At 38.9% G+C, this 27,474-nt stretch overlaps 1 protein-coding gene across 6 annotated transcripts in view; it reads right to left on the reverse strand.

Moving 5' to 3' along the window:
- Window positions 1-27,474, reverse strand: part of RAB27A (RAB27A, member RAS oncogene family) — an 80,842-nt gene that overhangs the window by 11,760 nt on the left and 41,608 nt on the right. For all 6 annotated transcript variants that reach the window (XM_045162073.1, XM_045162076.1, XM_045162074.1 and 3 more), the window contains 4 exons: window positions 14,407-14,581; window positions 8,969-9,054; window positions 6,631-6,734; window positions 1,794-1,917 (listed from right to left, as the gene is read on the reverse strand). In XM_045162073.1, coding sequence (XP_045018008.1) covers window positions 1,794-1,917; window positions 6,631-6,734; window positions 8,969-9,054; window positions 14,407-14,559 — 467 coding nt within the window. In that variant the 5' untranslated portion in view covers window positions 14,560-14,581. The remainder of the gene's footprint in view (window positions 1-1,793; window positions 1,918-6,630; window positions 6,735-8,968; window positions 9,055-14,406; window positions 14,582-27,474) is intronic.

The following is a 27,474-nucleotide window of genomic DNA, read 5'->3' on the forward strand; positions in this document are numbered from 1 at the left end:
ACACCAATGCCCAGCCCCACTCTCTATCTGTGGTAGCTTTATGATCTGTCAACTTGTCTAGATTGAATAACACTTCCCAGAACTCCCTTTGCAGTTAAGGTGGACCACAGAGAGACGCAGGGCAGAAGTGAAGCAGCAGCCATTCTGTGGCACTCACATTTTGTCGTTTATGTGCTGACTCATCTCATTGGCACAAATCAGCAACCAGACCTGTCTCCTTTTCCACCTTCCCCTAGATCCTCCTTTAGCTTCTCCAGCTCCTGGGCCAGGTGTGTTTGTGTTTAGCTCTGTGCAAAGAGCATTGGCTTCTGTTGGCCACCCATACCATCCAGGTCAGAAGCAACAGGGACTGACACAGCTTCAGTCCGTGGTCATGGTCCCAGCTGGTTCTGGCTCTCCCCACTTCAAATCCATCTTCCCTTCTGACTGCCCATCCTAAGGGCCTCAGCATCAGACACTCAGCAACCCTTCACAGGGACTGCCCAGGAGCTCTCCACTCCATCCTCCCCATCGCCCCAGACTGACCTGGGGAAGTACTCATAACAGCACTCCATGTTCAAAGGCCTTCAGCAACTTCCTGAGCCCCTGAGATCAAGTCTACTCTTCTTCCCTAGTATTCAAATCTCTCCAGACTCTTGGCTCCTTCCTGCCCAGTCAACCTATCCTTCCACTCCCTCTCCAGTGTAAACCCCATTCTTGAGTGCCTTCGGAACTGTATCAGCCCCAAAAAGAAAAACGCAGGGTTCACACGATAAAAAGGCCAAGTCCCTCCTATAGCTTCCTTGGATTTGTCTAACGACAGAGGCCACTAGGCAGTAACACCCTCTACACACAGTACACCACCCACACCACCCTTCTCTCTACCTTTCTCCTTCTCCCTCCCTCCCCTTCCTTCTCTACCCTACTTGCTGTCTCCCATTGATAATAAGAGTATTACATGCGCATTTGCATTCTCATTATATTGGAGGAAGAAAGTACAGCACAAATTGCTTTGTAGTACTTTATTGAGCAGTGGCTGACCCCTTCTATCATGTCCATTAATGCTGCTGCTACTATGATCCTACCCCCTGAGCTCAAGAAGGAAGACAATATTTAGCTGACTCTCCACCACAAAAATGGGGCATCCCCAGTGGCTCAGTGGTAAAGAATCCCTGCAGTACAGGAGACACGGGTTCAATCCCTGGGTCAGGAAGATTCCCTGGAGGAGGGCATGGCCACTCAATCCAGTATCTCTGCTCCAGAAAATCCCATAGACAGAGGAGCCTGGAGGGCTACAATCCATGGGGCCTTCAAGTCAGACATGACTGAAGTGACTAAGCACACACAACAAAAAAACAGCTTAAACCAAAGGAGATCTTCACACTCCTCCACCAGCATAGGTATTTCAAGGCCAAGAAGGCCTTCTTATATCCTGGAACTCGCCAAAGCAGAATATGGATTGGCTTTGAATTTTCCTCACTGAATAAATATACAGAATTTCCTTAACCTGGGCATCTTGTACCTGCATCTTGGAAAAGAGGCCTTACACAGTTAGGGTGTTTGTCCTTGAAGCTGTCTTTCTTTAAATACCAAGAGACTGAGAAAATGGTACTGAAGCCTGAATGAAGGCCCTCACCAATGGCTTTTTCTATGGTTCCCAAATCATGTAATACTAATATGCAAAGGAGGTGTTTGACACCTTCTCCCGAGGCCTACATCCCTCAGTTTTTTGCTTTTGCCCTTTTTGTTACCCATTCACGTGCCAATGCTTGCATCGGAAATTTGTGCTGTAGATCCTCCCCAAAAATACTCACCCGTATTTCTCTGCAAGTCCTCTGGCTTCTTCCTCTTTTACTACTCTTTGGTCTTCCAGATCACTCTTATTCCCACATAACACTATATCTGGGTTTTCACAATATGCATGCATTTGTAGCTGACCTATTAGTAGAAGAAGATATGAAAATTTGTTATAGTTAAGTAATATAAGTCTATGATCAGTGGAGAATATATGCAAAACTGCTTTAAAACTGTAAATGGATATACAGATATAAGGAAGTACATAATTCTCTATAATGCTTTCAAAACACCAATACCCCAAGCTATAAAACTAAATGGATGGGGCAGAGATGTAAAACTAATCCTGCCCTTATGCACATACTCCAGCTTATTTATATTGGAGAGGAATGGGAGAAATTGTTATCCCTCCAAAACTTATGTACACACACACACACACATATACCACATAGCTATCTTCTTTATGAAGATCATTTAAAAAGAAAAAAGCACACTTGGAGGATTTCCTAGTGCTCATGACTAACCTTAAAGCTCTGTTTTTCATATATTTTCTCTCCACAGCAGTGGCATTTTTAAAATGAATTGTCTTTCTATAAACCTATTTCTATCTGAAATATTTTTCACATTTTTCTATTATCCTAAGGCAGAATCAATTTATCTAAAACAAACAAAATATAGGATCAAATGAAGACAGAAAACCCAGAATATATAGTCAATGATTCTGTCACCAGACCCAAGAAGCACAAGACTACAGTTCTCACTCTGTAGCTTCTATTTCTTTTCACATGAAAATCTGTTAGTAGGCATATTAACAGTAATAAAAGCAAGGGAACTTCAACTAAGCTAAAGAGTTTAATCTCCCAAATAAGGAAAATAAGTCTTATTTCATACTCATCATGCCTCACAGTGAAATTAAAGTAACCCAAACTTGCATAATAAGACATCCTCAAAAATGTATGGCCTAATTTATTTTTTATCACGGTTAACCATTAGTTCCTCATTATCAAGTCATGTTCATTATATCTTATCATGAGAAAGTCAAGTCAGTTAGTATTTACTGAGCAATAACGGAGGCCTGATACTTGGTGCAGAATTTCAGGGCACTGCCCTTTGCCCTTCCGGGATGGAAGTGGGGAACAGGACCTATACAGGCAAGACCAAACTGTACCATTTCCAACAGCCACATCCTTTCTGTCTCCAGGCTGTTATGCGTTCTGTCCCTAGACCCTGAATAACCAAACACAGCCTTCCTTCAGGGACATCCCCTACTTCCTTTACAACTTGCCTCTCAGTCACTTCTACTGTGGAATCTTTCTGGCCTCCAGGGAGGTTCAGTGCTCTGTTAATACCTTACCCGTTCAGTATCAAGGTTATGAAAATGAACTCAGGACTGAAGGTGTTTAAAGCTGAATCCTGGCTATGCCATTTACTAGCTGTGTGGCCTTGAGGAAGTTACATGGCCACTCTGTGCCTCAGTTTCCCCATCTTTAAATGAAGACAATGACAGTATTTACTTCATAGGAGTAAGGTAAAGGTTAAATGAGTTAATTCAGTTAGTCTTCAGGTAAGGTCCATGGACCAGCAGCCTAACAACCATCATCTGGGAACTTGCTAGAAATGCAAATTCTCAGGTACCACCCCATATCTACTGAAGCAGGAAGGCTGGGTTTGAGGTCTGGAATCTGTTTTAACAAGTTCTCTGGGGGGATCTAGATGCATGCTCACACTTGAAAATCATTCTTTTAATGCAATAAAGCATTTAGAGATGTTGTTTATTACCTGTAATGATGTTTAATAGTATTTATTTTGAGGAGTCTGGGAAGTATGATAATTGATCATTTTTCTTTTTTCCTAACTTTTCTACAAAGGTTGTGAATTATTTATATAAAAAATAAATTTATGAATTATTTTAAAATATCTCACACCAAAAAAGCACATACATAAATAACTACAACTTGATATGGTATGTGGTAAGGATCATGTGTAAGTAGTACAAAACACAATAGGAAGCTTAACTCCAATTGAGAGGAATAAAACTGACATACACACCCCACTGGCTCAGATGGTAAAGAATCTGCCTGCAATGTGGGAGACCTGGGTTCAATCCCTGGGTTGGGAAGGTCCCCTGGAAGAGGGCATGGTAATCCACTCCAGTATTCTTGTCTGGAGAATCCCCATGGACAGAGGAGCCTGATGGGCTGCAGTCCATGGGGTTGCAAAGAGTCGGACATGACTGAGCGACTAAGCACAGCACAGGATATATAAAATACATAATAAGAGTCTGCTGTATAGCACAGGGAACTCAACTCAATATTCTGTAATGGCCTATATGGAGAAAGATCTTTAAAAATAAAGAATGGATACATGTACAACTGATTCATTTTGCTGTACACTTGAAACTAATACAACATTGTAAATCAACTATATTTTAATATAATATTTTTAAAGAGGAGATAAAAAATTTAATTCAATAAAGTTATCACAGAAAATTTCATGGGGGCCATATTTTGTCAGATTTTAAAGAGTAAATTGAACTCTAAATTTTTAAGACAATGGGAGTGAGTATGGAGAGGGCTTTTCAGATAGAGGGAATAATAGGAATAAAAATATAAAGGGAAAAATATGTTAAAAATATACTTGTTGGGCTCTTGTCCCACTTAAGTGAGGCTACAGAAGAACAGTTTAGAAATACAGGCTACTTTGGAGTTTCCCTACAAAATATGGTGCCTGTGGGAGCAACTGGTTCATCCTCAAGCTCCAGAAAGACAGGTGAGTGATACAACACTATCCGATTCCTCTTTGATTTCAAATTCAGGCCCAGAGGACACAGATCTCTGTTCAGTCTCCTAACTTCAGCAGGGATCAACTTGGGACTCTTACTTGGGATCAACTTGGGACTCTTTCCCATGAGGACAGGAGAGATCTGGGTTCAAGGGAGAAAGGACTGTAATGCATCTCTGGAGAAGCAGAGAGTGCAGACCTGGTCTCTGCCTTCAGCACCCAGGACTCAGTTACCTGTTCAATGCAATACTGCCTCTGTTCTGCTATCCACCATTGGTATATGTATATATGTGTACACATATATATATGCTTGTGTGTGTATATATAATTTATATATATTAAATACATTAAACATACAAAATACATTAAATATTAAAATATACATTAAATATATAATATATAATTTGACCCCCCCAAAGAAGAATGATCCCCTTAATATTCAAACTACTAACAGGCAGAGGAAAAATAAAAAATATATATAATTAACAAATTTTTATTCCTAATTAAGATTTGTCATTACTACCTCTGACACTGAATCTTTCTGAGAGCAAATACTTTACACTGAAGACGTGAAATCTCCAATATGTATGTTTTCTTTGCCTAACTGAGCAAGAAGAATTCTTTAACGCTATAAGGAAAACACAAAATAATACACAGAATTTCACATGATTTTATCCTTCACGTAACTAGCCATGAAGCCCAAATGGACGAGATTTACCTTGTCCAGAGTTTTGGTTTCTCCCAGTGAAAAATAAGTAGGTTGATGCTCTTCCTGTACTAAGATTCTATGAGCCCATCTCTAACAACAACCCTTAGAAAGTGCTTAAGAAAGCCCCAGAACTGAATAAGGATAAGCGATTAGAAATAGTCACTGCCGTTCAGCCAAAAGGGTGTGTGACTCAGACAGGCACTTAACAAAGTGAAGCCCAGTAAGCATGACTAACCCGGGGAACCTATATTTAAAGTACTAAATAGCTCTTCAACTCTTAATGATTAGCTTAGTTGAGAAACAGCATAAAAAGCCACTGAATCCCCCCATCCCCAAAAAGGCCACTGAATCAAAAGCCAAAAGCTCCATGTCCTTGGGCAAGCCTATTACTCTATAAGGCTAAGCATCTTTATCCTAAAATGAGGATACACCACCTCCCTGGATCTCCTCATGGGGGAACATGGGGACTGGACACAAACTATGTGAAAATGCTTTGAAAACCACAAGGCATTCATCAATTACTTATTTAAAAACTCATTTTTAGAAACAAGGTTTTCTACTATAAAAATTACAGCCCATTACCCTTTCATAACACTGAAACTATAAGAAATTGTTATGTAGTAGGGGTTTATAAATAAGTTCATTCTAAAGATTTGGCTGTTAGGAATTTAATATCACAGGCCTCTCCAGTAGGTTCTCTATGATTCCACCAATACAGCCAACAGAGGAAAATGTACGTTTGGTCAAGTAGTAGGATTCTAAATGACTACTAACCAATACTGTAAGCTATCAGGCTGTCTCCAAAGAGCCAAATGCAGGTTCATGTATACTGTGCTGGGGACCACTCTGGCCAAGGCAGTTCTAAAGGTTTCTATGACAAGATCCTCCTGGCAAGTGCTTTGGCCCTTTAAACACAGAAGAGACCTTGAGACAGGGTTAGGATCCATTAATTTTTCAAAAGAGTCAATGTACTACATGTTTTGAACCCTGGGAAGGTATCAGACTTGATAGCACTTCTCTAGGCTTCTATCTCCTCATCTATAAAATGGGGATAAGGGTCCTCTTTGTGGGAAAGACTGGTGAAGAGATTACACAGAAAACACTCCATGGATCTAGAATGCAAGATGTACTCAACAAATGCAGGGATCTAGAATGCAAGATGCACTCAACGAATGCAGGTTAGCATGACCAGGGAAAGCAGAGGACTTTAGTTATCTATGCTCCTGAACTAAGAGCTGTGCTCCTTTAAATAGCATTTTAAACAGCATTATGAGCTCTTACAAAACAACTTACAAAAGAAGTAGAATATAAGAGAGATTCTGTTTCAGGGAGTGGGAAGAAACAGGCAGGGAGAGAATACTACTTACTTATCCAGTTTCTGACATTGAGAAAACTCTGCTCATTTGTCAGATCAAATAGCAGAAGAAAGCCCATAGCATCTCTGAAGAAGGCAGTTGTCAAGCTACGAAACCTGGGAACATAAAAGCAGATTGGTCACCTAAACCACACCCCTACTCTGAAACATAAAGCCACCAGCAGTCCCCTCAAGCCTTTTACAACAGTTCATCAATAACAAGTCAGATGTTAAAAAACATGCCACCGTTTCTACTAACTTCACATTATACATGCACACTATGCATAGATCTTACTTGCACAAGGTTTACTGAATTCTGCTATTATATAATAGATAGTTTCAACAGTGTAAAATTAGGTACATAATCAATGACATTGAGTGTCTTAAAAATATAGTAAATAGGTATTTAGAACAAGAAAAAATATTTTAAAACATACACAGACTTTCTAAAATGCCAACAGTTATTGCAATTTTCTTTTAAAATAAAAACTAATTTTTTTAATTTAACAAATTAGATGATATTCCAAATGTATATAATAAGTTATTTATCTAACTGGTAGAAGTTTATGTGTTAATAAGCCATGTGATTTGAAAAACCAGCCTTCTGGACAGGGATGGCAAGAACTAGCTCATGATCTCTTTGTCTCAGCCAAGAATTTATTGTACAATTAAAAGTTAAATAGGCCAAAAGCAGTGGTGCTTGCTGTGTATGTGTCTTCCCTGTCCTGTGAAAGCCTGACTTGATTTAACATCACAATGTGTTCCATGCGTGACCTTTTAATTTCAGTCTCTACAGAAATCTCTTATCCCTGAGAATCATTCTTTGGCTTTAGGGTGATGGTAGTCAGACTCAATTTCCCCTTTCTTTGTACCTTCTCCAAGGATTTGGGCTTCCCAAGTGGCCCAGTGGTAAAGAATCTGCCTGCCAATGCAGAAGACGCAAAAGATGCAGCTTCGATTCCTGGGTGGGAAAGATCCCCTGACATAGGAAACGGTAACCTGCTCCAATATTCTTGCCTGGAAAATTCCTTGGACAGAGGAGCCTGGTGGGCCATAGTCCATGAGGTCACAAAAAGTTGGACACAACTGAGCACACACATGCATGCATGCACCAAGGATTTATCCTGCCATCTCTGTGCCTCTCTCTCTCGTAGTAGGTTTTCTCTCATTTTGCCTTTATGCAAAGCCTGCAACTGACAGGCATGGGCTCCAGAGAAGAAAATACTGGTTAAGAATTTGTCCTTTAATTAGCTATTTTAAGTGTTCTCAAACATTTCTAATCCACGTTTTTACAAAAAGAGTACTCATCTTTCAGAGATATGTACCAAAATAGTTACAAAAGAAAACAGTTTGATATTTGGAATTTGCTTCAGAATAATTGTGGGGCGGGGGTAGTGAGAAGAGGTGAAGGATATACACGAAGTAAGATGGGCCACAACCTGATGTTTGTTGAAACTGGGAAGTCAGTACCTGATTTCACTGTACTCGCCTCTCTACTTCCATATATACTTGGAGTTTTCCACAAGAAAAAGTTAAACAAACAAATGAAATCCTTTAAGGAAATTGTGAGAGATAACACAGCTGTAGCTAACTGAAACCAACTTTATTTTTATTTTATTTTTTTTTTATATTTTCTTTTACCAACTTTAAACAGACCTGTGGTAGCCAAGGGAGGGGTAGGTGGCGGAGGGATGGATTGGGAGTTTGGGACTAGCAGATCCAAACTATTATACCGACAATGGATAATCAACAAGGTTCTGTTATATAGTGCAGGGAACTATACTCAATACCCTGTGATAAACCATAATGGAAAATAATATAAAAAAGAATGTATATAATTGTATAACTGTATCACTTTACTGTACAGCAGAAATTAACACACTGTAAATCAACTATATTTCAATCAAAAAAAGTAACTTTATATGAAGATTTCATGTGACATTTTTGTCAAGCAACCTCTGATCATATAAATTAATTCCAACAAGATTTTTATGCTAGGTTCCAATAATCAGGTAAGGAAATGCATGCAACTCTAGCTTTCTTTGTGGTTGAGTAAACAAAAGTAAATGGAGACAAGTATACAGGTTTTTTAAAAAGGGGGAGAAAAAGAAAGAAGTCCATAAGTAAAAGCATCCATTTTTAAAAGGATTCATTTTCCCTTTGACCTTGTATGAAATAAAGCCACTATTATCATTTCAGACTGATAAATTTCCTGCTAATTTGGCAGCATGGCTTATCCAGGTGCACATCAACGGATCAGTTGGCCTTTTCCTGCTCAGGTCACTGTGTGAACAGTGCAATTGTTATTCCCCTTTGTTCCAGCAAAGAGCACATGACTGAAGATCTCATACCTCTCTTGTCCAGCTGTGTCCCATAACTGCAGATGGATTCTCTGACCTCTGCCAACAGCTCCATCTGGCCCATTGGCTCTGTACACCTAAAATGGCAAAATGAAAAAGAAAAGAGAACTTCTGAGACTGGTGAACTCTTCTAAATTAGCTATTCAGTATAACTCCCCTAAGTATCTAAACTTCTAAAGAAAATTCCATCTGGAATACAATCTTATTTATATTTTATTTCAAATAATTGTCCCTGGATAACACAATAATTTGTATTAAATGATGTAAGCACATTTTTGTTGTTTAATCACTCAGCTGTGTCTCTTTGTGACCCCATGAACTACAGCATGCCAGGGTTCCCTGTCCTTCACTATCTCCTGGTGCTTGCTCAAACTCATGTCTGTTGAATCGATGATGCCATCCAATCATCTCATCCTCTGTTGCCCCTTTCTCCCTTGCTCTCAATCTTTCACAGAATTAGGGTCTTTTTCATTGAATTGGCTCTTCATTATAATGTGTAAGCACATTATATATCTTTATAAATATATTAAAAAATGTACAAGTAATATATTATTTGGTGGGGTGGGGGGAGAGACAGAAAGAGGCATAAAAAATACTTCTGGAAATAATAGCCAAAAACTCCCAAAATCTGATGAAAAATATTCATGTGCATATTCAAGAAACTCAATGAACTTCAAGAAGCATAAACTTTCTGATACTGACTAGACATATCACCAAACTGTCAAAAATCAAAAGACAGAATTTTTAAAGCAGCAAGAGAAAAGTGATTCAATACATATAAGGGATCTCAATAAAACTAAGAACTGATTTATCATTAAGAAACAAATAAATAAAAATGGAGGCCAAAAGGCAGTAGGACAATAAAAAGTACTGAAAGGAAAAAGACTACAAACCGAGAATCCTATTTCCAGCAAAGCTATCCCTCAAATTAAAAGGGAACTTAAAACATCCTCTGATAAACAAAAACACAAAATTCATTGCCAGCAGACCTGCCCTGCAAGAAATAACAAAGACTGAGCTTCAGGCTGAGATGAAAAGACACTAGGCAGTAATTCAAATTCACACTAAGAAATAAAGAGCACCAGGAAAGGTAACTACATGGGGCAGTACAAAAGACAATATAAATGGTTTTTCATAACTCTTTCCTGCATCTGATAAAACACAATTTCATAAAGCAATAATTATAAACTCGTGTAGACAGGTACACAGTACATAAAGATGCAATATGTATGCAATTTGTATGACAATAACAGTGAAAAGGAATTGACAGGATATGGAGCCATATAAGAGCAGAGTATGGCACTGAAATTAAGTGGGTATTAATCCAAACTATGGAGAAGGCAACGGCCCTCACTCCAGCACTCTTGCCTGGAAAATCCCATGGATGGAGGAGCCTGGTAGGCCGCAGTCCATGGGGTCGCTAAGAGTCGGACACGACTGAGCGACTTCACTTTGACCTTTCATTTTCATGCATTGGAGGAGGAAATGGCAACCCACTCCAGTGTTCTTGCCTGGAGAATCCCAGGGACAGGGGAGCCTAGTGGGCTGCTGTCTATGGGGTCTCACAGAGTCAGACACGACTGAAGCGACTTAGCAGCAGCAGCAGCAATCCAAACTAAACTGTTAAAAATTAAGATGACAATTTTAATCCTCAGGGGAACTATTAAGAAAACAATTCAAAAAATAAAAAGTGAGAAGGGAATTTAAATGGTATACTAGAAAATGTCTATATAACACAAAATAAAGAGGGTGCCAAGAAGTAACAGAACAACAGAAAAAAAGACAAGACATATAGAAAATAAGTAGCAAAATGGCAGACATAAACCCTCCTTTTTTAGTAATTATATTGAATGTAAATGGATTGAAGATTCCAACTGAAAGGCAAGGGTTAGCAGAATAGATTTAAAGATGTGATCCAACTATATGCTATCTACAAAAGACACACTTTAGACTCAAAGACACAAAAAGGTTGTTAGGAAAAGAATGAAAAAAATACAATGTCATGCAAACAATAACCAAAAGAGAGCTAGAGTTATACTAATATGAGACAAAATAGACTTGAAGACAAAAAGAGACAAAAAAGGATATTTTATAATGATAAAAGGGTCATGTATTTACCATTAAGAATACATACAGATAAAAAGAGAGAAATAAACAATTTGACAATATTTAGAAACTTCAACACTCTTTTGATAATGGATAAAACAAGCAAGCAGATGAACAAGGAAACAGAAGAGCTGCAGAACACTCTAAGTCAACTAGTCATAATATAGACATCTATAGAGGACCTCACCCAACAACTGCAAAACACACATTCTTCTCAAGCACATATGAAATATTCTCAAGGACAGACCTTAGGTTAGGTCATCGAACAAGTCGTGACAAGTTTAAGAGACTGAAGTTATATAAAATATATTTTCTAACCATAATGTGGTTTTTAAAAAAGATTAGAAATCACTTACAGAAAGGAATTTGGGGAATTCATAGGTATGTGGAAATTCAACAGTACAGTCTTAAACAGCCAATGGGTCAAAGAAGAAACATAATGGGAACTAGAAAGCATTTTTAGATGAGTGAAAAGCACAACATACAAAAAGTAGCTTCACTGCTAAAACAGTGCTCAGAGGTAAATGTATAGCAGTAAACACCTATATTAAAAAACAAGAAAGATCTCAAATCAATAATTTAAACTTCAACCTTAAAAAACTAGAAAAATAAAAGTAAACTAAATCCAAAGCAAACAGAAGGAAAGAATAATAAAGATTAGAGTGGAAATAAATTATCTTTTCTTTGAAAAGCTTAAGAAAATTGATAAACCTTTAGTTAGACTAAGAATAAAAATAGGAGATTCAAATTCTTAAAATCAGAAATGAAAGGACAACACTACCAACTTTAAATATATAAAAAGATTATAAAGGAATAGTATGAACAACCATATGCCAAAAAATTGGATAGCTTAGAAGAAATGGAGAAATTTCTAAACACAAACAATTGAAACTAACTCAAGAAAAAATAGAAAATCTAAAGAGACATATAGCCAGTAAGAAGACTGAATTCATAATAAAAGTAACTTCTCACAGAGAAAAGACCAGGCCCAAATGTCTTCACTAGTGAATCTTATCAAATGTTTAGAATTAACAACAATCCTTCTGAAACTCTTTCAAAATACAGAAAAGAAGGAAATTTTCCCCACTTCATTCTATGAGGGCTTTATTATCCTGACACCAAAAACAAAGCTATGAGGGGAAAAAAAAACTATAGACCAATATCCATTTTGAATACAGACACCAAAATACCAGCAAACAGAATCCAACAACATATAAAAAGGATTATATACCATGACTGAGTGGAATTTATCATAAGAACAAGGTTGGGTTAACATACAAAAACTAATCAATATTGATTTATAATGGAACAGAACAGTTCTAGAATAAAGGACTAAAACTACACAATCATCTCAACAGATACAGAAAAAGCACTTGAAAAAAATCCAACACCTTTCATAATAAAAATGCTCAACAATTAGGAACAGATGATAACATCCTGGACCTGAAGAACACCATCTATGAAAAACGCACAGCTTCTATTATACTTTATGGTGACTGAATGTTTTCTCCTTAAATCAAAGACAAGACAAAGATGTTCTCCTTCAACATTTCTACTCAACATTTTACTGGAGGCACTCATCACAGCAATTAGACAAAAAAAAAAAAAGAAAAGAAAGTGTATCCAACTTGGAAAGGAAGAAATATAACAGAAGATAGGAGGATCTTGTATATTGGAAATCCTAAGGAATAAACACACAGATACACACACAGATACAGACACCCCCTACACTGGCACACATGCAGGTTATATTAGAAACAATAAACAAGTTCAGTAGTGTTCCAGTATACAAGCTCAACTTACAAAATAAGTTGTATTTCTATACACTGGCAAAGAATAATTCAAAAATAAAATTAAGGAAACAATTGACAGTAGCATAAAAAAATTAAGATACTTAGGAATAAATTTAATTTAAAAAGTATAAAATATATTCTGAAAGCTACAAAATATTGTTGAAAGAAATTAAAGAAGATCTAAATGGCAAAAAAATCCACGTTCACAAATCAGAAGACTTAATATTATTAAGATATGAATGCTTCCTAGGTGGCAGAGTGGTAAAGAATTTGCCTGCCAATGCAGGAGATGAGGGTTCAATCCCTGGGTCAGGAAGATCCCTTGGAGTAGGAAATGGCAACCCACTCCAGTATTCTTGCCTGGAAAATTCCATGGACAGAGGAACCTGGTGGACTATACAGGCCATGGGGCCACAAAGAGTCTGACACAGCTGAGCACACATGCACTCCCCAAATTGTTCTACAGATTCCGTGCAATCCCTGTCAGAATTTCAGCTGGTTTCTTTGTAGACATTAATAAAATGACCCTAAAATTCGTTTGAAATTGCAAGCATCCCAAAATAATCATGAAAAAGACAAAGGTATAAAATAAGCTACAAGGATATATTGTACAACACAGAGAATATAGCCAATATTTTATAACTATAAATGGAATATAACCTTTAAAAATTGTAAATCACTATATGGTACACCTGAAACTTATACAATACTGTATATCAACTATACCTTAATTTAAAAATAATTTTAAAACAAAACAAAACAGTGGTCATAGAAGAAAAGAATTCTGGTAGTGGAATAAAAGACTTGGGGTGGATCAGAAAGAATGAATTCTTCTGTCCTCGAAGCCAGAAACTGCATATTTCCCAAGTAGAATGTGCTCCACCAAAGCCTCTTTGTCCTTAGTCTTCCTGACTACTTGTGACCTGCTTTACGGGAATGGTTGCTTTTTTAGTAAGAAATGTAGTTCCTGGACACACCAACCTCCTGACTTCCTCTCTACCCCCAGAATAACTTGTCTTGCAGTCCTTTAAAAAAAATAAATACAATTGTTAAAAAGAACCTCTTCTCTTATTCTGCAGAACCCTACTGTTCTTTTGGTACCTCCCGGATCCATATGCACACTCATTCCCATCCGTACTTCAACCTCACATTCCTGGTGGGGTCAGTGAGTTCTGCCACCTAGTGAATGGGACTGCTGAGGCCTTAATTACGAGAAAAGCCATTAAAATGAGCAGGGTGGTTTGCAAGCTTCATAATAAAGGTAGACAAATCACTTTTTAGAATTCAGAAGGAAGATACCAGCCAGAAGTACATCAAGGAAATTTTTTAAAAATCTTCACTTTTACTTTGAAGTGTTCTCAGTTACAGCCTTTAATCACATTGCTCAGACTGAACATAATACACTTTCATATGCACCCTTTAATTTTAGATTCCAACTTTTGTCCTCCTAATTCCTATGAAGTAAATAAAACAGACAGGCAAAGGTTGACTCAGAGATTACATTTTTATATGGAAGGATGCAGAACTTACCACTCTCTTTTCCCTGAAATCAATGCCGACTGTTGTGATGAATTTGGAGTTAAATTTACCATCTGTGTACTGATAAAGCACACTGGTCTTCCCTACTCCCGAGTCTCCCAGAGCTAAAAACTTGATGAGGTAATCATAGTCTCCATCAGACATAATGAAGAACTCAGTGGGTCACCTGAAAAATACAAACAAATGCATATTTACCAAAAACTCATCAGAAAATATCAGAATCCTCTGCTAATAAAGTGACTTCTTTTAATATGCAGTTCAACAAGTACTCCTACATAACACCTATATGCCCAAGGGTTCTGTGAAGAAAGGGTTAGATATTATTCACTGTCCCAAAGACTTAATCATTTGCTAGATAAGATGCTACTAAACCGTGCTGTGCTATTATAGTACCCTTAAGACAAAAATTCCAACTGAGAATGAAAATCAAGAAGATAATGGTCACTATCTTACATGAATATCATGTATAATAAAAGTAACAAAACAAAGGAAGAAAGAGAATGTTTGTTGTTGTTTAGTCCTTAAGTTGTATCTGACTCTTTTTGGACCCCATGGACTGTATAGCTTGCAAGGCTCCTCTGTCCATGGGATTTCCCAGGCAAGAATACTGGAGTAAATTGCCATTTCCTTCTCCAAAGAGAATGTTACAGGAATAATAATAATTCTTAGAGTGCAAGTGGTTCCAACTGTACCTCCTTTTTCAAAGTCTCCTAGTGCTATATCCTTGGCTTCTCTTTGGACATCTAGGCAATTTCATTTATCCTATGCATTTTCACATGTCATTACAGTTCCTTCAAAGATAATGCTAATAAAACTTGGTTTGCAGCTTCCTCACATGTTATTATTGTCACCTGCTGCTGCTGCTGCTAAGTCGCTTCAGTCATGTCCAACTCTGTGCGACCCCATAGACGGCAGCCCACCAGGCTCTCCCATCCCTGGGATTCTCCAGGCAAGAACACTGGAGTGGGTTGCCATATTCTTCTCCAATGCATGAAAGTGAAAAGTGAAAGTGAAGTCGCTCAGTTGTGTCCGACTCTTAGCGACCCCATGGACTGCAGCCTACCAGGCTCCTCTGTCCATAGGATCTTCCAGGCAAGAGTACTAGAGTGGGTTGCCATTGCCTTCTTCTACTACATATTAAATTAGATTTTTCTGGAATATCACTGCTTACTTGAGAACTGAGTTCCACCATGAAAGGCTCATTTACCTACACTTGCCTTGATAGCCTATAGGAAATGCTACCAATTCAGCTCTTCAGCACTGGCCAAAACAAGTCTACCTTTGAGAATAAATGTTCTTGTTTGTATAGCAAGACCTAACCATGGTTACCTTTTATTTTTTGCAATCAGCACTTTTCAAAATTTATTTTTAATCCTTTAAATAGATTCAAACTATTCAAAGTATTAATCTGACTGGAAACATAGTCTATCTTCAGGGAAAGCTTACTTCTTTTTATCCTCCCATTTCTAATACCAATAAACCCTCTTGAAAATCAGAAAACCAATCATCCTGTTATCACTGACAATGCTATCTGCCCATTCAACATACACATTTACCTATCCACATACACATTATAAGTCCTCCATTAAACTCTGCTGGTTTGGGGGACCTCTCCCGTGGTTAAGAATCACCTTCCAATGCAGGGGACGCAGGTTTGATCCCTGGTGGGGGAGCTAAAATCCCACATGTTGCCAGGCAACTAAGCCCATGTGCTGCAACTAGAGAAGCCCCTGCATGCCACAACTAGAGAAAGCCCACACGTGGCAACGAAGAGCCCATGCACTGCAATAAAGACTCAGTGTAGCCAAAATAAAGGAAAAAAAATGCTGCTGATTTCCCTCTCATTGTCCCCTTTTCATCCAGTCAGCTCCTATCCAGAAACTTTACCACAATTCTCAATGCTTCCTATTGGATTATTCCTATAGATACATAAAATTAATAAAAGCTCAGGCAAGGACATTCACTGACTTTTCAAGGTTGCCTCCCCTAGCCCATCCTCAATTTGGTGACTCACCTTATGCTCAAAAATCCTGAATTCTGATTCCCAAGAGCGGCTGCAGCCTTAGTGCAGAGCTACAACCTCACATTCAGATATGCCTGGTCAGTCACTAAGGGCAAAGCCTCTACAAACATCCAGCTCTGTTTGCACACTGTAAAGAGAGACACAGCGCAGACAATGGCTTTCCATTTACAGCGTCTGTACTCACAGGTGCAGGTTGCCAGTATTGATGGTGTGCAAGAGAACACTTCTCCAGAAGATGACCACTTGGGTACAAATAAAGACTAGCATGTCTCATCACAGCATCTGACTGGCTCCAAGTTATTCATAAATAAAGAGATAAGAATTGAAAAGTAGGTCCAGATAACATCAAACCATTTGGTGGGGGGGGGGGGTTCCCCTCCAAATAAATGAGAAAGCAGAAAGCAACTCCAAAGTCTGCAAGGAGAGTGATGTAAGAAGTTTCTGTGGCTACCTTGTCTCCTCTTTATTTTTATTTTGAAAAAAAGTTGGTCATTTCTATAAATATGTTTTTGTATCATTTTAGGTACAGGAGAAAATGTTGTCATCAATGGCACACTCTTCTAGAACGTTAAACCTACTTAAATGGAATTCAAAGATAGATGAATGTATCTTTAGGGCCCCCAAATTTAAAGTGTTTAGTTATCATGGGAGAAGAATTACACACCTAAGTCTATAAATGGTCTTCATGGGTTTTGTTTTCTATTCATGGTAACAGCAATACATAACAGTCTGTTCAAAACCAAACCATCATAAAAGAAGTGTTAACAAACGAAATACCACAACTGACGGTACACACACCACTGTTGGTATTAATCATAGCTTATATTCTTTAGACTACACCTTTAGATAATTATCTGCCTTGTTTACCTGAAAATAAATGTTCAGACCTTCCATTTCCTGGGTTGTTTGCTAAAGAATAAAACAGAACCCAGAGCGTTTAACTCATTTGCACAGTCTAGAACAAATGTCTCCTAATTTCAAGTCCAATGTCTATTCTACCCCAAGCTTTGTGGCCATTCCTCAAATTTTTACAAATGCATGTTGGACTTAGAAGCTACCAGGTATGGGGGACTTCCCTGGTAGTTCAGTGGTTAAGAATCTACCTTGCAATGCTAGGGATGTGCATCCAATTCCTGGACAGGAAACTAAGATCCCACATGCCATGGAACTCCTGAGCCCACGTGCCACAACTAGAGAATCTGTGTGCTGCAATGAAAGATCCTACTTTACCATGATTAAGACCTGACAAAGCCAAATAAATGAATAAATATATATATTTTTTAAGTGGCCAGGTTTGGTATCATACAAGGTAGCCTAACAGGAAACACATGACTTCTGAAGTCAAGCAGAGCTAGACTGATTCCACGTCTCCCACCTACTGGCTACTCTGATGTTTTTCAACCTTGGATTTTCAGGTTTCCATTGTATGAAAAAGAAGATAATGTACACTACTTCACCCCATTGTTCTAAGGATTGAAAGAGACACTCTTTGTGGAGTGCCCAGCACAATGCTTGGGAGACGCTGGGTACTCAGTAAATGCTGGCTTAAGCTCCTCTCCCCATCTGGACAGATCCAACGGGGCTCTGAAGACCTAAAACAATTCTGAAATAGCCTCTGGGAAGCTTGAAACATGCATTTCTGACACAAAAGATTACTGACTGGCTCGGAGTAGTGCACTAAGTCAGACCCTCTTTTTTGGCTAAATCTAACCATTTTCAATTAATTTTAAGTAGATATGTCATTTTCAAAAGAGTTGGAACTAGCCTAAAATCAGGTTTAAATTACATAAAACAATTCAATCTATTCTAACCAATTCACACTTGTTCAAAAGAACCTCAATGGTTCATTCTGGTTGAGAATGAAAGAGTTAAGTTCAAAGATGTTCTACTTACAAAACCATTTCTGATTGATCTAAAGCCACTTTGGCTAAAACCACATATGTCTAACCATTTAGGTCTGGTTTCAAGAGCTCAAATAGGCTTCAGGCTGGTTTTAGCTAGCTCAAATAAGCTCTCATGTGGACAAGCAGGTTCTGACTGACTCACATGAGGTTTGATTCGTTCAGAATAAATTTCACTGACTCAAGTTAGCACTGACCAATTAAATCTATCTCTAACTGGGCCACAGTTGCTCTAAGTTTATCAAACCACTTGTAACTAGTTTAAGGTAAAAACTGGTTCAAAACAGTCCAAGTTGAGACTTCCCTGGTGGTCCATAGGCAAAGACTCAGTGTTCCCTATGCAGGGGTCCTGGATATGATCCCTAGTCAAGGAACACGGGGCTTCCCTTGTGGCTCAGCCAGTAAAGAATCTGCCTGCAATGTGGAAAACCTGGGTTTGATCCCCCGGTTGGGAAGATCCCCTGGAGAAGGGAAAGGCTACACATTCCAGTTATTCTGGCCTGGAGAATTCCATGGACTGTATAGTCCATGGAGTTGTAAAGAGTCGGACACAACTGCGCAACTTTCACTTTCGCTTTCAGGGAACTAGATCCCACAGGCCACAACTAAGAGTTTGCATGCCACAACGAAGACTGACAATCCCACGTGTTGTAACTAAGACCCAGTGCAGCCAAAAAATAAACATCAAAAAAAAAAGTCCAAGTTGACTGATCAGATGTTCAGTTTAAGACTAAAAAAGTAAAATGATAATCAGAAGCACCAAAAGCAATGGTTTGGTGTTTTAAACTTATGCCAAATCAATAAACTTAAATTTTTATTTATAATCACCTCAATTGTAGACAACCTGTACTCAAAAATGTATCTCTACCACAGTATAGTATCTTTTGACAACTGAACAGTTTGTCCATGTTGGAGTACAGTATACTGGTTGGGAGAAAGGACACTGTCCGAGGAGAAAATGATAAACAGTAGGAAAAGGCATGATGAGTGACACCGGCGTCTTGGGTTGAGAACTCACCTCCTGACTTATCTCAAGGATCTGGCAGCAAAACATTGATTTGTGATCCAACAATGAAATATAAATTTCAGTTGGGCGGAACATTCAGCAAATTGGGAGGCTATTTAGAGTTTGTCCTAAATTGGACACAATGACCAGGCTGGTTTGGGTTAACAGAGACCAGAATTCTAAACAGTAAGGAAGCTGCAAGGAAATACAAGGTTTCAGGGAACAGGCAGGTCTTCAAATTGTTAATAGAAATTTTTCAGGGTTTTGGTAGGATACTGATGGTAACAGGTTTCTTATCTGAGATTCTGGTAGGTCTTCACATAGAATCATCTTCGTACGAAAAATTACTTTTGTTACTCAAGTCCTGAGTGGTGTCTCTGGAGCCTATTCTTCAGGAGAAAAAAAAATATTATATTCTTCAATTATGGAAATAATGAATTATTTTTCAGTATCAGTTCAGTTGCTCAGTCATGTCTGACTCCTTGCAACCCCATGAACCGCAGCACAGCCAGGCCTCCCTGTCCATCATCAACTCCTGGAGTTCACCCAAACTCATTTCCATTGAACCGGTGATGCCATCCAACCATCTCATCCTCTGTCATCCCCTTCTCCTCCTGCCCTCAATCTTTCCCAGCATCGGGGTCTTTTCCAATGAGTCAGCTCTTCATATCAGGTGGCCAAAGTATTGGAGTTTCAGCTTCAACATCAGTCCTTCCAATGAACACCCAGAACTGGTCTCCTTTAGGATGGACTGGTTGGATCTCCTTGCAGTCCAAGGGACTCTCAAGAGTCTTCTCCAACACCACACTTCAAAAGCATCAATTCTTTGATGCTCAGCTTTCTTTATAGTTCAACTCTCACATCCATTCATGACCACTGGAAAAACCATAGCCTTGACTAGACGGACTTTTGTTGACAAAGTAATGTCTGCTTTTTAATATGCTATCTAGGTTGGTCATAACTTTCCTTCCAAGGAGTAATTTCATGGCTTTTTCTTTTAATTTCATGGCTGCAATCACCATCTGCAGTGATTTTGGAGCCCAAAAAAATAAAGTCTGACACTGTTTCCACTGTTTCCCCATCTATTTGCCATGAAGTGATGGGACCGGATGCCATGATCTTTGTTTTCTCAATGTTGAGCTTTAAGCCAGCTTTTTCACTCTCTTTCACTTTCATCAAGGGGCTCTTTAGTTCTTCTTCACTTTCTGCCATAAGGGTGGTATCATCACCATATCTGAGGTTATTGATATTTCTCCTGGCAATCTTGATTCCAGCTTGTGCTTCTTCCAGCCCAGCATTTCTCATGATGTACTCTGCATAGAAGTTAAATAAGCAGGGTGACAATATACAGCCTTGAGGTACTCCTTTTCCTATTTGGAACCAATCTGTTGTTCCGTGTCCAGTTCTAACTGTTGCTTCCTGACCTGCATACAGGTTTCTCAAGAGGCAGGTCAGGTGGTCTAGTATTCCCTTCTCTTTTTATGTTGGTATTTTAGCGCACAAAGGGGAACAGAATAAAATACCCAATGCAGAATTTGAGGCACCCAAACAGCATGTTGTGCACACAATTTCCAGCAAGTACTCCAACCTACTGATCTTTGGAAAGCCAGTTCATAAAGGCCTCCCAATTGCATTGCTCTTACTAAAAACATGTCAGATGCCCACATGTCAAGCACTTTGCATGCATTAGGGCAAAACCCTCATCACAGCCCTCAAGATACACATCATACATACTTCCTCCCTTGGAAAAATCTCCGTGCCATTCTATCATGAATGCCACAATAAAAGGATGAGTAAGTGGGTCTTGGGCAGTCTATCACATGTCAGCATGGGCTCAATTCCAACGTATTGTTGAGAGACAGAACGAAGTGGAGGTTAAGAGCATGGACTCTAGAATCACAACACATATGAGTTCAGTCATGTCACTTTAGAAAACTTAATGTCTTTTGCCTCAGGGTCTCCATTTTAAAAATGGGAATGATATCCTATTTTATTAATACTATTGGTATATGCTTTGTTATTTTAACTTTTTTATAAGTAGGGTATATCTTATATTTCACAGTTTTACAACCTATGACAACTTGCAATTGTTTGTAAATAAAATGGCACTAGAAATACAGTGTGTGAAAACCTTTCAATAGCATCTTCTAGCAAAATCAAGGTACAGCATCAACACATTTAGATTTGATGAGGCACAATAGTAAATCTACCTCAAACATCTGTTGTGTGGTTTGAGTTAGTGTATACATATAAACTTTAGAATAGTGCTTGGCACACAATAACTGCTATTAGCATCATTACCTAGCAGTCTAGTTCTGAAGGGTCAATACCCAGGCAATCTTCCTCCCTAGAAATCTAAAAAGAGAACTGAATCCCTAAAGTAAAAATAAGACACAAAATAAGAATCTATGGAGAGCGTTTGAATATAAGGTCACTTCTTTAAACACAATGCCTCCTGGAGGAAGTAGCATCTAAACCTCAAGGAAATGTCTTCTATTAATAAAAGTCAAGAATGCCCTCAATTTTGGATAGGCAAAAGACTTTCTTATCCAGCTCACTTCTTTCTCTCCTCCTTACACAAATATTTTTTCAAAGTGCTCTCCACCCTCACTCTCATCAGAGTAACAATAGAAAGCAAGGAACACCCACTACTTCAACAAGTATCATGTGGTGATAAATGGCTGGTAAGAGAAAGTCAATGATCTTCTTCCTTATTTGAAAAATAAAATATATTTTAATTGCTCTTCAGGAAATAAGATAGAAGAAAATGGTTTGGCTAAAACAAAGGGGAAAGATCTCTCTGTGTGTGTGAATCTGTGTCTCTGTGTGTCTCTCTCTCCCTCACACACACACACAACAGAGTCCAAATTCTCCATGAAGAGAATTCAGAATTCTCCATGAAGAGAATTCTCAATGAAGAGAATTATCTCCCTATTAAATTCAGTCATAGATTCCAGTCTTAGGATTCCCTATCACAAGGCAGAGTCATTCTAAAGTTATCCCAGACAACCCAGCCGGTTTTTGAAAGCCAATTTTCCCTCTATCAACCATATTTAGTACAGAGAGTAACAAAGCAGGGAGAGATACTATTACCTGAACCACTACCATATGCCACAAATGATACTAGACAGTCATGACTTTTTGTCATCATCCTTAAGGAGAACTTCAAGTCTGTATAAGAAAGGGATGTTTTCTTAACATCGTGGTAAGTAGGTTTGGGTTCAAATTCTGAACCCTTGTTGGTGTGACTTGGTCCAAGTTCTCCACACTAAGCCTCCATTCTTAAACTACAAAGTAGAAATAACATTACAAACCTCACTGAGTTACTTTAAGGATAAAGTGACATAAACCACAGAAAATTTTAGCACACTGCTTGGTTTGCATTGTGTTCAATAACTGAAATTTCTGTTTATCAATACTATTACTAAAGCATAGCCTCATCACATTCTTATTAGGCAAAGCATACAATTTTACAACCAGTGCCTGAACCTTCTGGAAAAGATTGAAAAATTCAATTTAGGTGCAGTCATGTACAAGGTCTTTATCACAAAAGTTACCTTGGCATTCTGATCTAACAGTGAGTTTTAACTGGGTGATTTCAGCATTGTCAGAGCTAGAGTGTTCATCACCACAGCATTTTATAATATACCAAGATCTGTGTAGGCGCAACTTGTGTTTACCAAATGAGCTCTGGCTACCACTGTCTTCAGTTCAGTTTAGTCGCTCAGTCGAATCCGACTCTTTGTGACCCCAGGAATTGCAGCACACCAGGCCTCCCTGTCCATCACCAACTCCTGGAGTTCATCCAAACTCATGTCCATTGAGTCAGTGATGCCATCCAGCCATCTCATCCTCTGTCAGTCCCCTTCTCCTCCTGCTCCCAGTCCTTCCCAGCATCAGGGTCTTTTCCAATGAGTCAGCTCTTCGCATTAGATGGCCAAAGTATTGGAGTTTCAGCTTCAGCATCAGTCCTTCCAATGAACACCCAGGAGTGATCTCCTTTAGAATGGACTGGTTGGATCTCCTTGCAGTCCAAGGGACTCTCAAGAGTCTTCTCCAACACCACACTTCAAAAGCATCAATTCTTCGGTGCTCAGCTTTCTTCACAGTCCAACTCTCACATCCTTACATGACCACTGGAAAAACCATACCCTTGACTAGACGGACCTTTGTTGGCAAAGTAATGTCTCTGCTTTTTAATATGCTATCTAGGTTGGTCATAACTTTCCTTCCAAGGAGTAATTTCATGGCTTTTTCTTTTAATTTCATGGCTGCAATCACCATCTGCAGTGATTTTGGAGCCCCCAAAAATAAAGTCTGACACTGTTTCCACTGTCTTAGGTCACTGCAATTGCTACACCCTGAAGTGAAACACATTTACTTTTACTGGGAAAGCAAGCTGTGTACTGCCCAAGAGTGGGGGTCCCCATTTCTACAGTAGGAGACATCCTCTGCTCTCTGTGCACATGACTTTCCTCTTCTCAATTTCTGGTCTAGTTTGAATGGATACGTTTCCGCCCTCCTGAATACATTGATAGTGAAATAGATGAAATTATAAACAAAGAGTTTATCTTGTTTGTGAAAAGATCTTAGGTAGGGACTTCCCTGATGATCTGGTGGCTAAGATTCTGAGCTCCCAGTGCAGGGAGCCAAGGTTCAATTCCTGGTCAGGGAACTAGATCCCACATGTGGCAAGTAAGACACAGTGCAGACAAATAAATAAAAGTAAATATTAAAAACATTAAAAGAAAAAAAAAGATTTCATGTGCCATAACAAAGATCAAAGATCCCATGTGCTACAACTAAGACTTGGTGTAAACAAATAATTATTCTTTTCAAGAAGATCTTAGTTAGAGAGAAGTCAAGTAGAAATGTAATGGGCTTTGAAAAATAGACAGAAACAGGAATCTCTTTCTTCCTTATCTCCTTATTGAAAGATGAGTTTGGCTTTATCCAATTTCAGAATATTAGATTATAACTGCATTACATATTCACCTACAACCTATGATTTGTAAATGGATTCTTCTCAATATACTGTTTTATAGTAATATCATACATCCACCATTGATGAAAAGAGAGGCATGTGACTAAAAACTGACAGAATCTAAATTTACATATCTTAATAATAGGAGATCCAACCAGTCCATTCTGAAGGAGATCAGCCCTGGGATTTCTTTGGAAGGAATGATGCTAAAGCTGAAACTCCAGTACTTTGGCCACCTCATGCAAAGAGTTGACTCATTGGAAAAGACTCTGATGCTGTGAGGGATTGGGGGCAAGAGGAGAAGAGGATGACAGAGGACGAGATGGCTGGATGGCATCACTGACTTGATGGACGTGAGTGAACTCCGGGAGTTGGTGATGGACAGGGAGGCCTGGTGTGCTGCGATTCATGGGGTCGCAAAGAGTTGGACACAACTGAGTGACTGAACTGAACTGAATATTTATACATGTGCCTGTTACATACGAATATTCCATTTTCCCTATTTAAACAAAGTGAAAAGACTAATTTCTAGCAGATGATGATATCTAAATGCTATTTAGATGATATCTAAAGTGCCAAATGATTCAAAGAAAAAAAAAGAATTATCTACAAAACTGTTGAATTAAATATACATTCCCAAATATTGCCAGGACATCCAAATATATCATTTTTAAAAGCATCCTTCAGACATTTGCAATTCTTTATGAGTATTAAATAGAAGGTCCAGAATAAAGAAAAAATAAACAATCCCAACTCAAGAGTTGACCTACTATTTCTGAGATGTTACCATCACTTCTGTAGGTAACCAACATAAACCAGTAGACCAATAACTCAAGCAACTACAAAAAGAAGAGGCACCAGAATGTTTCATGGAAGTAGAAAATGTTCTTCTGGAAGACCACTGTCAACAACTCAAATGAGATACTGGCTTTTTTGTTTTTTAAGCTATAGAGATCATTGATTCATTTATTCCAAAGACATTATTTGTTGTCCACACCTCTTTTAGGATCAGAATATGAATGTTTACTGAAATTTATGAAAAGTAAACACTGGGTGCTGTATTACTCACAGTTTGTGACAAGTACATCTTGTTTTATAGACACAGGGTAACAGGAATAAAGGTGTACTACAGAATCTGTCACTTGTAAAATATAGGCAATACCGTGGTAATAGGAGTGGCTGTTTGGTTTGCTGACTAATATCTCAAATAATGGAAAGCATCCCCATAATGGTCACAACCACATGTCCTGTCAACGGAATGTCTCTCCCGTGGCTAAATGTGCTTCCTAAAGACGCCATGAAGCAAGGAAGACTCCAAGAATTACAAAGAAGTGCAATACCTGTGAAGTCTACTCCCTCGAAGACAATGAAACATAGGTGCCAGAGTCAAGGACTCCTAAATTCAATGGGACACCACCACCCACCTGTGTAAAGTGAGTAGCAAAATCCATGATGGAAATCGATATATCGTAGCTCTTCTAATGACTACAACACATTAAGGTTTGAAAACTGATATTATGACATTAAGACTGGTGTTTTTTCCATGATATCTTAAGAGGGACACTGAACCTAATAAAGCTCCCAAAGAATGGAGTAAAAATATTTTCTGAAAATGGAAAAGGAGGAGTGACCTAAGCTTGGTTCAGTTCAGTTGCTCAGTTGTGTCTGACTCTTTGCAACCCCATGGACTGCAGCATGCCAGGCTTCCCTGTCCATCACCAACTCCCAGAGTTTACTCAAACTCATGTCTGTTGAGTCAGTGATGCCATCCAATCATCTTATCCTCTGTCATCCCCTTTTCCTCCTTCCTTCAATCTTTCCCAGCATCAGGGTCTTTTCAAATGAGTCAGTTCTTTGCATCAGGTGGCCAAAGTATTGGAGTTTCAGCTTAAGCATCAGTCCTTCCAGTGAGTATTCAGGACTGGAGAAGGGAATGGCAAACCACTTCAGTATTCTTGCCTTGAGAACCCCATGAAAAGACCTAAGCTACCTGGAAGGCAATATATTTGTAAGACTAACTGATTCATAGAGGAAATCCTGCTATTAAGTTTTAAAGAAGTAGAAGTGAAGAGTTGTTGGCTATGCCAGAGTGATGCCAAGCTCCCAGGGCCAAGACTCAAAGATGGAAAGATGAAGAGTGAGCATGTTGCTACCACAGCCAGGACTGGAAGGATTACAAATGAAGAAGCACTCAAAGGACCTGAAACTGAAGAATGCATTTCCAAGGTTGCAAAACACAGAATACCCTTCCATTTATGACTGAGAAACAGAGTTGAGGATTCTGCCAAGTCTGGTCCTACTGGAATGTGGGAGGGCTGGAAGGCCTTTGGCCAACACAACCTGCCTGTCCATGTGCATCTCACCTGCCTCAAAGCTTTTCATGTGAGGTAACACAGGGAAGATGCTGATTTCTCAGAGGAAATACACCCAATCGAGAAGAGAATCACCTCACTTTGTGATGGAGCAACAATGCTTCTTTTACAACAAGAAAATTTTAGGATGAAAAAAAATTGTGAATTAAAAGAATCCAGACCTGTTGAAGATGACTGTCCAAACAATAAAAACAACTGGGTAAATATCCCTGAGTTGGCAGTAGCTGGGGAAGAGAGGGTTCCTTCATCATTGCCTTTTTAAAAAACTAGGACAAAAACTCTATATTTATTCATGTAGAGAAACTGTGTCCAGAGTACACCACCGTCCTGCCTTTCTAGACTCCTTCATTTGCATACTAGGACATCATTGTCACTGTTGTTTTGTAAGTGTGATTTTTTACAGTGTACTGTAACATTTCCCTGACTTCTTTACCAAAGGGCACAGACTGTACCTCATCTTTTCTGTGATGAGATGCACTGTGCCCCAGTGGCTCAGTGGTAAAGAATCCACCTGCCAAGGCAGGAGATGCGGATTCCCTGGGTCAGGAAGATCCCCTGGAGGAGGAAATGGCAATCCACTCCAGTATTCTTGCCTGGAAAATTCCAAGAACAGAAGAGTCTGGTGGGCTACAGTCCATGGGGTCACAAAGAGTCGGACACAACTGAGCGCGCACGCACTGTATTTAAGTGCATACTTTGAGGAACTGTGAATGGTGAGGGCTCCTATTACACACACCCTATTGGGGCGAAGCACTGGTCTGGCATACAGATTC

The sequence above is a fragment of the Bubalus bubalis genome, chromosome 11 (genome assembly GCF_019923935.1).
Source record: "Bubalus bubalis isolate 160015118507 breed Murrah chromosome 11, NDDB_SH_1, whole genome shotgun sequence".
NCBI lineage: Eukaryota > Metazoa > Chordata > Mammalia > Artiodactyla > Bovidae > Bubalus > Bubalus bubalis.